We start from the raw sequence: 13,117 nt of genomic DNA, 5'->3' as shown, positions 1-13,117 counted from the left end.
ACTCCGGGTTAACGCCGAGGAACAAACGCCGTGATGAATCGATTTAATTTGCACATTACTGGAGGGCAAAGTGTTGGGTGTTAATTTTGAATAAACAGAAGATGCAGCATGGGTGGGGGGTTGGGGGGGGGGGGGGGGGGGGGGGATTTACTGATTATGACTGTCAGGGAAGTTGTGACAGCGCGTTTAGGGGCATGGTGCAGCCTCTATAGCTTTAAATGAGCTGTAGCCTCTGACACACACACACACACACACACACAACCTCTCTCTCTCACACACACAGTTGCAAAAAACATGCATACACACACACACTCACACTCAGTAAACAGTCAAAAATGATTTGTGCAATTAAACACGCAGTGATTATTTAATCGAACGTGCACCGAGATGCACAGTCGCACATGTCGATGAGTTTTAGTCTGCAGCAGATTACGACTTACATTTATGGTGTTTCAGCCTATATGTATGAAAGAACCCATTAGATTCTACACTCGAGCTCAGACAACTAATCAAAACCAATAACCTCCCCGACGCATTGCATCATTGTATTTTTTTAATCCTTTAATATAGTACGAAATGTATCCAAACATTGTGTTTTTTTTTGTAAACTAAATTTTTTACATACGAGCGCATTTCTCCATAAATACCGACCATTTTCTAAACAAGTGAACCGGCCCTTTAACATGCGGATTAAATATGGAAAAAAATTTAGCTACTTACATGTAATAATACTTCCTTTCAGACAAAAAGCAATTGACAGATTTTTTTTTCCTTATATTTATCACGTACATAAACAGATTGACACGGATTTTTTTTCAGGCTTTCACTACACGATTTATCGACATGACATTAAATAACAACAATGACACTGTGCTACTCAAAAACTGGACCTCGGGACGAAAATGTTGCACTTGAATAGGCTACAAAAAGCACATTAATACTAGGAGTCGGTTAAGGGTCGACGTGTAGACTGTAGTAATACTGGATAATTCACATTTGGTACACAACTATAACATTCTTTTTCAATGAAGTCCATTCATCGCAATATTCTTTAGAAACCATCTCGTTTTTCCATATATCTAGGGACCAACATTTTTCACAATTTCCCTTAAAACTGTGATAGAACTATTTACAAAATAAAATATTACATTTTCTCCCCCCCCCCCCCCCCCCTCCAACTTGGTGAAATCCCTTTTTATGTACAAAAAAAAATTCAGGCCATTTACAACCGCAGACTTGCATGCTTTCTGAGATCTCTTCTGAGCAGTCTCTCAGTGAAAGTAGAGAATGAAAGAAATACTGATGGATGGGGGGGGGGGGGGTTAAACTTGGTGGCTGTCCATGCCTCCTTTTTAGTCCATGCATTCTCTTTCACTGACATTAGGACAGCCTGCACATTGATCGTCTGGGGCCTCCTGTGTTTTCTCAGTCCACGTTTCACCGGCTGACTGTACAAAAGTCTTTGCTTCCAAGCAGTTTCTTTTTTCTTTTTTCTTTTTTAAAATTCTGCAGTCTCTCTCTCTCTCTGGCTCTCTCTCTTTTTCTCCTCCTCCAATCTTTCTTTCTGGGTTTTTTTTCCTCTCCTCTCAAAAATATTTACACGTACCATTCATTGAAATTTGACGACAGCGTGCTGTGGCTGGCTGTGTGGTGGACTGCTGAGGCTGCCGGCGATATGGAGCTGCTGCTCTGGTTCTCTGTGGACGGGGACACTATGGTGGGAGGTGTGGACGACTCGTACCCTGAACTGGCCGCCGGAGACGGCTGCGATGCCGGATTGGTGGCCTCGTGGACCTGCAATAATTAAAAACACGTTGTTAATAAAAAAAAAAAAAATTAAAAACCATGGTGTTTTTTCCCCCTCCCCCGTTTTGCTTTGTTATTGTGCAAAATATGAGACATGAGGACAATTCATCAAAACAAATTTAAACTCCCAGTTTGACTGTCGTGGACGTTTTGGGAGATTCTGCAACAAAGCACCCAAAACATCATTCTCATTAAGATCTTAATCTGATTTGTCGGTTGGAGGACAAGACAGAAAGAGCGTGTCAAGGCAAATTAACTTATGCTTTCTCTATTTCTGGCAAGAAAAAAAAAAAAGAAAAGGAGAACAAAAAAAAGAAAAGGCGGGGGGAATAAAAGCTGCAACCTTTTTTTCTTGTAACGTTACACAATATGAATCATTTCCAGTCACATGGTTGCAAAAATCACAGCATGAAAACGGGATTTTTTTAAATTTTTATTTTTTAAATTGCAAGAGAACTCTGAAGAAGAAGAAGAAAAACATATCATTTTTTTTTTTACCTTCATGTGTTTTCGGAGGGAGCTGGGGTGTGTGTAGGACTTGTCGCACATTTTGCAGAGGTAGGGCTTGTCCGAGGTGTGGACGTGCATGTGTTTCTTGCGGTCGCTGCTGTTCGCGAATCGCCTGTCGCAGCCTTCGAATTCGCACTTAAAAGGCTTCTCGCCTAAAATGGAGGAGAGAAAACAGACCACAGAAGGTTGCAGCGTGAATTTCCACAAAACACATTCTTTTCTTCACATGACCAATTCTTTGTATTGACACATTTTCAAAGAAGAGAAACTAAAAGGGCAGCTTTTTTTTTTTACTCTTAATTTTGCCTCTTTTTTAAAAAAAATAGACAGCAATACTCTTTTTCTAATAGGCTGTAAATCAATTGGACCTAATGAATACATTCAGTCAATTCAATAAAAATGTGCACGACACATCGCACAGAATGAGAAGACTATAAAAACAGCCTCTGAAATATTTTCTGTCGACACCTGCAGTGAATCACATGCCAGTGAAGAGGCTGCAGCTGCCTTAGTGAATAATAGCCCGGATCGAGTGCATGCTTTCGGGGGATTTTGTCGGCATGGATTTTTGGGCGGGGGGGGTAGTAAAAAATAAAAGGACCGAATCTGCACGGATCTTACCGGTGTGAGTCCTTTTGTGAATTTTTAGATTTTCCGAGCGCGCGAACACTTTGCCGCAGCCGGGGAACGGACACGGGAAGGGCTTTTCTCCGGTGTGTACCCTGATATGGTTCACAAGTTTGTATTTGGCTTTGAACGGCTTCCCTTCCCGGGCGCACTCCTCCCAGAAGCAGATGTGGTTGGTCTGCTCCGGTCCCCCCACATGCTCCACGGTCAGGTGGGTCACGAGCTCGTGCATCGTGCTAAAAGTTTTGTTGCACGACTTTTTGGGATTCGTCAGCTGCTCCGGCTCGATCCACTTGCAGATGAGCTCCTGCTTGATCGGCTGCCTCATGTACCGAAAGAAGGCCCCCGCGCCGTGGTGCGCGGCCATATTCATGTTCATGGGGCCGTAGCCGTGCAGCTGGGTCGAGGCATAGTGGTCGGACCGCGGGCTCGTAACGTGGCCGTACTGCTCGGCGCGTCCGTACATGTCCCCCGAGAAGCCCAGCCGCATCTGGCTGTTGACCACGTTGGAGGAGGCATGGCTCGCCGCCTGCTCGTGGAGCCCCGGGAAGAGCAGGTGCCCCGCTGCATCCGAGTGTCCATGTGGCCCCGCGAAACTTCCGGAGGCGAACAAACTGTGCTGCGCGCCGGCGGCGTCCCCGAAACCCCGATTTCTGAAGAGAAAGTCCCTGGTGGAGTTGAAAGCCGCCGTGGAGTAAGAGCCAACGTGGGTCGGGTGGTGATGGTGTCCCAGGGCGGCCGCTGCGTAGCCGGGCGCCTGGGAGGAAAACGCCGTCTGCCCAGACCCAATATCGTGGGAGCTGTGGTTTATTTTGAAGGCGCCCATCCCATCGGCGAACGGATTTATCCCCAACGCCACTTCTCTCTCCGTGACTTCGCCTGTTGAGTGATGCCGTGAGGAGCCGAAAGTAGTGACTCCTATGGTGGGATACTGCGGTCCTGCGTCCAAGAGCATCTTCAGTCTAGACTCGCCGAGACGACTGAGAGCGCAAGTAAAAAAATCACGCGCAGATATTCTTCCTCCCCCTCTCTCTATCTCATGGACCTCACTCGACTGAGCAAAAACTCTCAAATCCACCGGTCTGCTGTTTACTTTCTAAGACGCGAGGAATCCCGCTATACTACCGCTCATCCGATGCGCACGCGAAATCATGTATGCATGCAATATTGTCTTTTGCGGTTTATCTCCCCGTGGCGCGACTTTCACCTCCTCAGTCAGGCGGTGAGCTCTAGACTGATAGTCGCAATCATTCCTGCAGATAAATGAATTGAAAAGACAACACGGTCCAGCCCTGATGAATGGGAGAGGAGGGGGGCGACCACGTGGTGCCCGAGGTGCGCCCCCATTGGCGGAGAGACTTTCCCCCCAATAACATCCACTCACCAAATAACAATCCGCGGTGCAGGGCCCACACTTCCATTGGGCTCTTTGCATCATCAATCCCAGATATTGTGAGATTGCTGACTGGGAATTCGAAAGGCTGAATAGCGGCAAAAAAAAAGCAGAAGTTGAGGAACACGAGACAACAGTTGGCCTCGTATAGAGAATTAAAGCACGTTTTGCAGCCATATACTGCACCGACAGATTGTCCCTGCAAGGTAGTGACATGAGATGCACATCCTTATCTATGTATCTATCTCTGTCAGGTACAGGTACGTGTACAGGTACAGGTATACATAAAGCTATAAGAGACGAGTTTAACGTGTCAGCCCTGAGTTTTGCCCACTGTCATGAACTCTCTCCTGCTATTATCAACTTATCGCTCTCACTTTTGAGGGAATCCACACGATGTTTTCTTGTGCGCATTTTTGTTTGCGCATGTTTTGCAGCTCTGCCATCCCTGGAACACATTTGTTTCTGCCTCCACTTGAGCTGCACCCTGCACGGTAAAAAAAAAAAAAAAAAATCCATCTGTGCTTTAGATTTCCACATCATTTTGCTCAACCAGCATCCAATCCTAGAGGTTATACCTGGAAAACAGGCCGATATGTGATGCTCTAACATTTTTATGTATCCATCACTATTTGGCTATATGTGCTTTTTTTGCAACTTACTCATTTTTTTTTGCATGGCCAGTGATGTATCGCCCGTGTGTAAAACGTTGTGGGTTGTCGAAGTTATCAAGTGGGATTTGCGGCGCTCTCTGCAGGAACCTCCGGCTGCTGGAGTTCAAAGCCACATGCACAGACGTGCCATGCGAACCATTAAAATATCTTCTTGGCTACCAAGCTAGTTTCTTACAACAAGGCATTCCCCCATGTCAGTCTGGGGAGACCAAGGGAGGAGGAGAAGTTCTGTTGTTCTCAACTTAACAAGTAAACCCACAACTAGATCCAAGTTTTTAGGGTATGGCCCAGGCCCTCTTTACTCTTGCTTTTCAAAATCTGGAGGATTCTTTCAACAGGTGGAAAACGGTAAGAATGACATATCCGTTCAATGAGGGGAGAGCCAAGATTGGATGGGTGGGGGGTCATAAAGTCAGACTTGCAACAATCGAGGTTATATTGAAAAGTGTGCGCCAGGAAAAAAAAAATGCTTTGTTGGAATTAGCACTTTGCAAAACATGAGTTTCTCGTGTGCCTCGAAATGACTGTAACACATTTAATTTTGATACTTAAAAAATGTGTCCTAATTAAAGGGCCTATAACAGTTTAGTGCCACGACTCTGATGTGTTGCAGTCATACTGTAAAATTTAAAATGGCTACCAGGAGCTATTTGGGATTTACAGTGAAAGCCAACTATAAGCCATAGCAACAAACGCAGCATTTTTATGGGACCTTCCTGCAACATTCAGAGTTTTGTTGGGTATCTTACAATCCCACTGCTTTGCTTGTCTCCAGGAGAGAGTTGCGCGCAACTTGGACCAGAAATAGCACTTCAAAGTGTTGCATTACGCCGGTGCTGTGATGCCTCTGAAGGCTACAGCTGTGAGCCTCATGAGCCCCATGCGTAAAGACCATTTAATAAACATCTTTTGGACCCGTCACGTCTCAAAATATTGACTCAATTACTAACGTGCTCGATGTGATGCTGTCAGCAGAGATTTTCTGACGAGTTAATTCGGAGAAACGACCTGGAGGAGTACACTTTTAAAACAGTTTGCACACAGATACATATTCAACAAGCGACAAAGATCCTATTATTAAACATATATCCGGGAATGTTTTTCACATTACCGACACATTCAACAACACGAAGCCATACACACATTACGTGCTGTTGATTTTCTTATCAATGAAGTGAAGAAGAAAAAGTGTCAGGGGGATTAAACACTGACGAGCGACTATCACAATAAATTTAGGCTGGAATTTTTCAGCCTTTACAAATTACTAGTGATCGCCGCAGAAGCCAAATCACACTTATTCAACTTTTAGTAAACTGTTTAGTTCTGAATACAACCTTCTGTAAGCTCACTACAAGTAGGATATTATTTTGTGTCTGCTGCTATAAAGATTAAGCGTTCAAACGAAATATTGAAAAAAAACATTAAACTTTGTAGATCACACTTTTGTTGCAGTACATACATTTAAAAATAATAAAATAATAACTGTTTATCATTAGAGTACTACCAGGACTAGACCAGATTTTTTTTTAACTATACTGACATACCAGTCATGCATGTGCATGAGTCCACCGTGCTGGAGTGAATATTCCCTTAACATCCAAACATTACTGAAAAATGTAATCAACTACACATTGGATTTTTAGAAAAGTCCCCTTCGTCGTCGGATGGTTTAAAAAGTCAATAAAAAAAAAAAAACATCAGTTAGAGGTGGATAATGTATTTTAAAAAAATGACACGGCATGTCGTTATGATCGATAACTATTTAAGCATTCAAACAAAAGCATGAAAAAAAAAGCTAAATAAAGTTTTATACTTTGTTGGATAAGATTGAAGCGACCGATACTTACAGTACACGAGTTTTTTTTTAATTTTGGACTTAAGACTGCAACGGCACCACCTCCTATGACCCTCATGTGCTGCCGTCCTGGGTCTAAAGCAAAATTACCCCGGATCATAACAACAGGTCCCGTCCATTACATTTTTTTTCCTCGGGACAATGGCCGCAGCTCCTATTCACACTCCCCCCCCACACACACACACGGATCCCACCGAGCGGAGCAGTGAGTCGACACTGTAATACGCGCTGAAGGGGAAACGGCTGGATATGTAAATGTGGGTATTTATCAAAGCGCATATTAATGCTATACACTCCGGACTATTGTAAAGTCCCACGTGGACTCTTCCCTCTGCTTGACTTGACGAGCTTTTTCTCCGCTCGCGCCGATCTGCATATAGCGTGCGTAAAGATGTGCGTCGTTTTGTGCGTAAAGTTGTTGCTGCACACGTTGCACGGCGAAATAAAGATATCACCGCTTTATTTATGATCCTTACAAGTTTAATAGTGGCGACATGCATGCTCTGGCGAGACACTCTGTTTTGTAATCGCATAATCAAAGTCGGGGAAATTGCTGTTTCATAGCCGCGCACTCTTTGTCCACCGCAACAAAGGAGAGAGGACTGTATATATGGATCAACTTTTTACGAGTTTTATCGTACAATAACCTTTGCATAACAACTATTTTTCTGAAGCGTTGCCCGAGGCACTGCGCAGGCGCGCTGGCTGTTCGCTGTCACTAAGACATTTTTCTTCACGCTGGAAACTGTCACTGGTGACGTCAATCACGGAGCGCTGACCAATTAGAGCGCAGGATGATTGTTTAGCTCCACGGGCTGCAGCGCCTACCATGAATCTCTATTCAGTATCAAAGCGTCCTGCTGCTGCCTCTCAACCGAATGGGATTCCATGTAGTCTGCAGATAGACCTAACTTCATGAAGTTTTTTTTTTCTTCTTCTTTATTTTTCATTGCGATTAAAATATATTTATCATCATCATTAATATTTTGCCCGCTGTCAAGTTATTCTAAAATTAGGAAGTAATGAGCGTGGATGCATTGGGAAGCCCCGTGATGGACCCTACGTTTTCCAAACGGAACACGGCGCTGAGATTAGTTGACTTGGCAGGGGCTCACCACCATCACCATCATCACCACCATACCCCTCCGAGCGTGACAGGCTTCCCGGGGTTCAGCAGCCATCCACACTCAATGGCTCACTCGCACCCTGGGGAGATTACTGCGGAACCCCGCCTGGGGCCGAGTCCATTCGGGCCAGAACACATGGGGCACTCCGCGGCCCTCAAAATCAGCCCAGCCCATCATTATCCCCACCACCATCACCACCACCACCACAATCATCATATGGCAGGCCACAGTGAAGTGGTCTCCAGTCAAACGGGAGCTTTTGGCCCGGTTCAGGCGACATCGGTCCCCTACTCCATGTCTCACACAGCCCAGGCTTTATCCGCAGGTAGGGACTTCCTCATCCGGAGAGATCTGACGGCTCAAGCCATGCCCGTGCTGACTGACCAGACGGCTGGTTCAGCCTCTCACCACGGAATGTTTGTCTCGACAACAGGTAGCTATCCCGGACACTATGGCCATCTCCCCGACGCTGGGAACCATGCCCTCTTCTCCGGACTCCATCACGACCAGCCTTCTAGCGGATCACCGGGTGGCCAGGCGTTGAATGGACAAATAAGGTTAGGACTACCTGGAGAAATGTACGTTCGGTCTGATCACTTGAGTCAAGTGGCAAGCTCCAGGGCTGATCCGTTCTCCGCCTCGCCGTTGCATGGTTACGGCAGTCTGAATCTGAACATGAATCTCAGCGCTCACCACCACCACCACCACCACGGAGCCGGCGCCTTTTTCCGCTACATGCGGCAGCCGATAAAGCAAGAGCTGATTTGCAAGTGGCTGGAGCCGGAGCACTCGCCGAAGAAACTTTGCTCGAAAACTTACAGCACCATGCACGAACTCGTCACGCATGTGACGGTGGAGCACGTCGGAGGACCGGAGCACGCGAACCACATTTGTTTCTGGGAAGAGTGTCCGAGGGAAGGCAAACCGTTTAAAGCCAAGTACAAACTCGTGAACCACATTCGAGTGCACACCGGAGAGAAACCCTTCCCGTGCCCGTTCCCCGGCTGCGGGAAAGTGTTTGCGAGATCCGAGAACCTTAAGATTCACAAAAGGACGCACACAGGTCAGTAGGCGAATGTTCCCTGGAGGAAATGTTGTGATTGCAAAAATAAATTGTTATAAACAGCTAAAGGCTTTGTTTAGAATGCAGGAGTAAGTACATTTACTTCTGCATATTTATCAGTTTGTTTTTTAAATGATCTTTTATTTTTATTTAATGTGGTTTCATGTATTTAAAATCTAGCCTATACACCGATGAGCCAGGGCAAATTAATCAATCGGTGCTGCTGAGACATCAGTGCGCAAAAGCTCCGCTTGCCACTTGTTTGTTTGTTTGTTTGTGTACGAGTTGTGCCAGTGCTCGCAAGTTCGTCAAATGCTCGAGCTCGGGGATTCTGGTACAGTTCGACGGTCCGACCGCTCGTCTGAACCGCAGCACCGACACCGAGGCCCCGCGTCGGCAGCTTAGTACACCCCTAACGTGACAGGGCAGCCAAAAAAAGTTGGAGACGTGCGTCTTCACACCCATTAACTGTTAATGATGATGGTGTTTTATTTTCCTCAAGCCACTTGTTGCTCTTAATACCCAGTGCCCCTCTATCTCCCTCTATTGTGGTAGTAGCCATAACAATGTCAATAATGATGATGATGGTAATAATAGCAATGGCATGTATCTGGTAGGATTTTATTGCATTATTAAGCGTGAAGCTATACAAAGACAGGAGGTGTTTTTATTTTGCACATGCTGCGTGAGTATCTGAAATCACGTATTAACTATATTTTTCAAAAAGCCTGATGAGGCAGAATATGCAGCAGGGTGAAGTAAAGCCTCAGGAGTGGTCAGCGCTGTATTGCCTCTATAGCCCCATGCAGCAACAGGTTGACAAGCAGGAATAATCCAGCAGCAGGCATGGCACAACTGACTGCGCCCGCGTCGTGACTGACGGACAGACAATGCATCTGGAGTCGCGCAGCTGATTTAACTTTAGAAAAACATATCGCGGTGCAATATGGCCGCTCGGCTCCGTGACCCGGTGACGTGCGGTGGGAGACGGGGAGGTGAAAACATAGAGGCCTCGAAATTGTCGAGTCAAACTTGTAAATTAATACAGTGACTGCATTACCCCCCCTTTTTTCGGTGGCTGCATGTCACCCCCCCTCTCTCTCGCTCTGCTCCATTTCTGCACCCTATGTTTTATTCATATAATTTGCTCACATTGCCTAAGTACAAATCTGTTAAATTATTTCTGTGTTGACTCCCAAGGGGCCTGGTCTTTTTGGTATCATGTTTAAAACCTATCCGAAAGTGTGGTTATGACTGGGGTTGCCCCTGGGGTCTGTTCCTCGACGGTTAGTTGTACTACACTAATATCCCTGATTGGCTCTCTCAACCCAACAGCTGAAGGTCAAATTGATATTCAACCGGCAAGTGTAATTAGACAGAGGCAATTACATATTCTCAAAAGCTTTAATCGGAGGAGAGAGAGAGAGAGAGAAAAACATCAGCAGTGGATGATTTCCGTGTAATTTATTCAGATTGTCTTTTTTTTCGTTGCCTTGTCGTAATCAGGTAGAAATACTTGTTATTGAGACACAACATTTTAGACAAAGTCCATTTGCAGGACTCCAGCAGCAGACAGGTTGAGTGGAGCCTGCAGGCTGATGTGGCGATGCTTTCATATTTCATATTTGCAGTTGGGTTCAGGGATGCTTAAGTCTGTGCACATATATAGCTTGTTTCTTTTGACGTATGTGTTGATGCCTGCAGACGCCAGGTATAGACCCAGGAGGGTGTGTGTGTGTGTGTGTGTGTGTGTGTGTGTGTGGGGGTTTGTGTGTGTGGGGGGGGGGGGGGGGGGGGGGTCTGTTTACACCAGACTGACACTCACACACACATGTCAGGTCAGTCCAAGTGCATATGAGTGTTTACTGTACATACACATATACACATTTTACATACATACACACATACACACACACATACATACACACACACATACTTACACACACATACATATGTTTGTGCGTGTGTGTGTGTGTGTGTATGTTATATATATATATATATATATATATATATATATATATATATATATATATATATATATATATATATATATATATATACAATTTTTAATTAAATTCCAGACTTAAAAAAATAACCAGAGTGACTGTAATTGTACCTGCTTAAAAACGTTTACATTACCATTTTTATTCTCAATTATATTTCATTTTTTTTATTTTATTGCCAGACACTTGGATACTTTGTTGCTAGGTTGCTTTTAAGCCCATGAAGTCAGGTTACACAGACACACATACACACACACACACACACACACACACAGACACACGTACATACACACATTGTCAGTGTATTAAAACATTATTATAAAGATTTGTCTGAAGTAGCGTGACGCTGCTATAGAGTCATAAGTAGATCAATGAATATCTATTACGATGTAGCCTGATGCTTCACTTATTGATTTGCATCTCAATGTGTCACCGTCACTGTTCACAGGTGAAAAGCCCTTCAAGTGTGAGTTCGACGGCTGCGACAGGCGCTTCGCCAACAGCAGCGACCGGAAGAAGCACTCGCACGTCCACACCAGCGATAAGCCCTACAACTGCAAAGTGAGGGGCTGCGATAAGTCCTACACGCACCCCAGCTCCCTGAGGAAACACATGAAGGTGCACTGCAAGTCCCCCCCTCCCAGCTCGGGCTACGAGTCGTCCACGCCGTCCCTGGTCTCCCCCTCCTCGGACCTGGGCCGGGAGCCAGGGGGCTCCTCGGTGCTCTCGGAGCCGGTGGGAGCCTCCCAGCCGGCGAATCTGAGTGAGTGGTACGTGTGCCACAGCTCCGGTGCCAGCGGTGCCCAGACACCGCCCAGCGGGGCCTCCACCCCGGACCCCACGGACGAGCCGCCGTACAGACACCCAGAACCGAGGGACGCGTTCTAGCCCCCAACCGGGTCTACAGAGCGCCACTCCAGAGGTGACAAGAACACGTTGTCACGAGCTGAACTGTTGTAAATGGTTCTGCGTCGGAGCCTGTGGGCCTGTTGAAGGCCCACTGCCACCCCCTTTTTTTGGGACGAACCGCCAAACAGACACCCTGAGCCAAGAGACGCATTCGAACCACATAAGAAGGAAAATGTGCAAACGTTAAAGACGTGCTAATTTCCAGGCACAATAAAAGTATATATTTTCAAACCTCAGTTATTCCGCCCCGACGGCCCACAGGTCCACTTGTGGAGAGAGTCGTGTGAGCCCCTCAGAAGTGGTGCATTATTGTAGGCTGTAGGCATGTCGGTGTAAAAAAATGTTTTTTTTGTAAAAATTTGACTATTGACTTCAGTATGTTTTTATTTATTTTTCAATCTGATACCGAAGGATGCTTTTTTTGTATTATCGAACCAAAGTGCATGTTTCAAATTAGGACACAACTGTACATTTGTAAATTTTGTAAGTTTTCGATGTGTTGATGTTGATAGTTTTTTGTGAGGCTCTTGTCTCAGAGAAGGTTCTTCGCTGGTTATTTGTACAAACGTTTCCCCTCCCACCCCCCACCCATCTGTGCTGAGGGTCAACTGTTTCAGAAGCCTGCAGTATTTGATATACAGCCGTGAAATTCTAAATGTTTTTATCAAAGTGGGAATTTTGTGATTTTTTTGTATAATTGTCGTCAACTTCCCCCCCACCATTTTTGAATATCTGAAATCGAGCGGCACTCGAAACGCGTACCGAATTGCCTTGTCATTTGTGAGTATTTTAAATAAATCTTGTATGACAAAAAAAAAGAAGTGAAAACGCTGCTGAGCCATTTGGGGTTCATAAATTTTGAAGTATCGTAAAAATGGGAATATGTGCAACATTTCTTTTATGCTACTTTAAAACGTGTCTATAAAAAATATAATATTTCCATAAAAAAAGAAGAAGAAGAAAAAAAAGAAACTGTTGCTTCTTTTCACATACAGCTTGTAGGAATGGTTCAGTAAAAAAAGAAAAGTCCACGTCAGCTTTTCAGGCGAAGATGAAAACAGCGAAAAAAAAGATTTTTAAAATTCAGAGAAATAGCACTAAGTGAAAGATCATTTTTATGATATTCAAGATTTTTATATTTTATGTTTCG

General features: G+C 45.0%; 2 protein-coding genes across 4 annotated transcripts; one reads left to right on the top strand and one right to left on the bottom strand.

Annotated features, from left to right (window-relative positions):
* Positions 1-538: 538 nt before the first annotated feature.
* On the bottom strand, positions 539-4,208 carry zic1 (zic family member 1 (odd-paired homolog, Drosophila)). The gene is made up of 3 exons (XM_035619646.2): positions 2,938-4,208; positions 2,305-2,468; positions 539-1,794 (listed from the first exon to the last, which is right to left on the bottom strand). Exons 1-3 carry the CDS (start codon positions 3,896-3,898, stop codon positions 1,597-1,599), a joined length of 1,323 nt encoding a protein of 440 aa, XP_035475539.1. The 5' UTR covers positions 3,899-4,208; the 3' UTR covers positions 539-1,596.
* Positions 4,209-5,147: 939 nt separating this feature from the next.
* zic4 (zic family member 4) lies at positions 5,148-12,892 on the top strand. 3 transcript variants are annotated; one of them, XM_047329952.1, is made up of 3 exons: positions 5,148-5,358; positions 8,426-9,055; positions 11,507-12,891. In XM_047329952.1, the coding sequence occupies exons 1-3, from the start codon at positions 5,202-5,204 to the stop codon at positions 11,944-11,946; spliced, it is 1,227 nt and encodes a 408-aa protein (XP_047185908.1). In that variant the 5' UTR covers positions 5,148-5,201; the 3' UTR covers positions 11,947-12,891. The 3 variants fall into 3 exon arrangements, with proteins under 3 accessions (XP_047185908.1, XP_035475538.1, XP_047185907.1); XM_035619645.2 differs by lacking the exon at positions 5,148-5,358 and adding an exon at positions 7,129-8,317 and having other exon boundaries at positions 11,507-12,892; XM_047329951.1 differs by lacking the exon at positions 5,148-5,358 and having other exon boundaries at positions 7,129-9,055.
* The last annotated feature ends 225 nt before the right edge of the window (positions 12,893-13,117 follow it).

Source organism: Scophthalmus maximus, chromosome 21 (assembly GCF_022379125.1).
Source record: "Scophthalmus maximus strain ysfricsl-2021 chromosome 21, ASM2237912v1, whole genome shotgun sequence".
NCBI classification, from domain to species: Eukaryota; Metazoa; Chordata; class Actinopteri; order Pleuronectiformes; family Scophthalmidae; genus Scophthalmus; species Scophthalmus maximus.
This window is presented reverse-complemented; position numbering and strand designations above follow the sequence as displayed.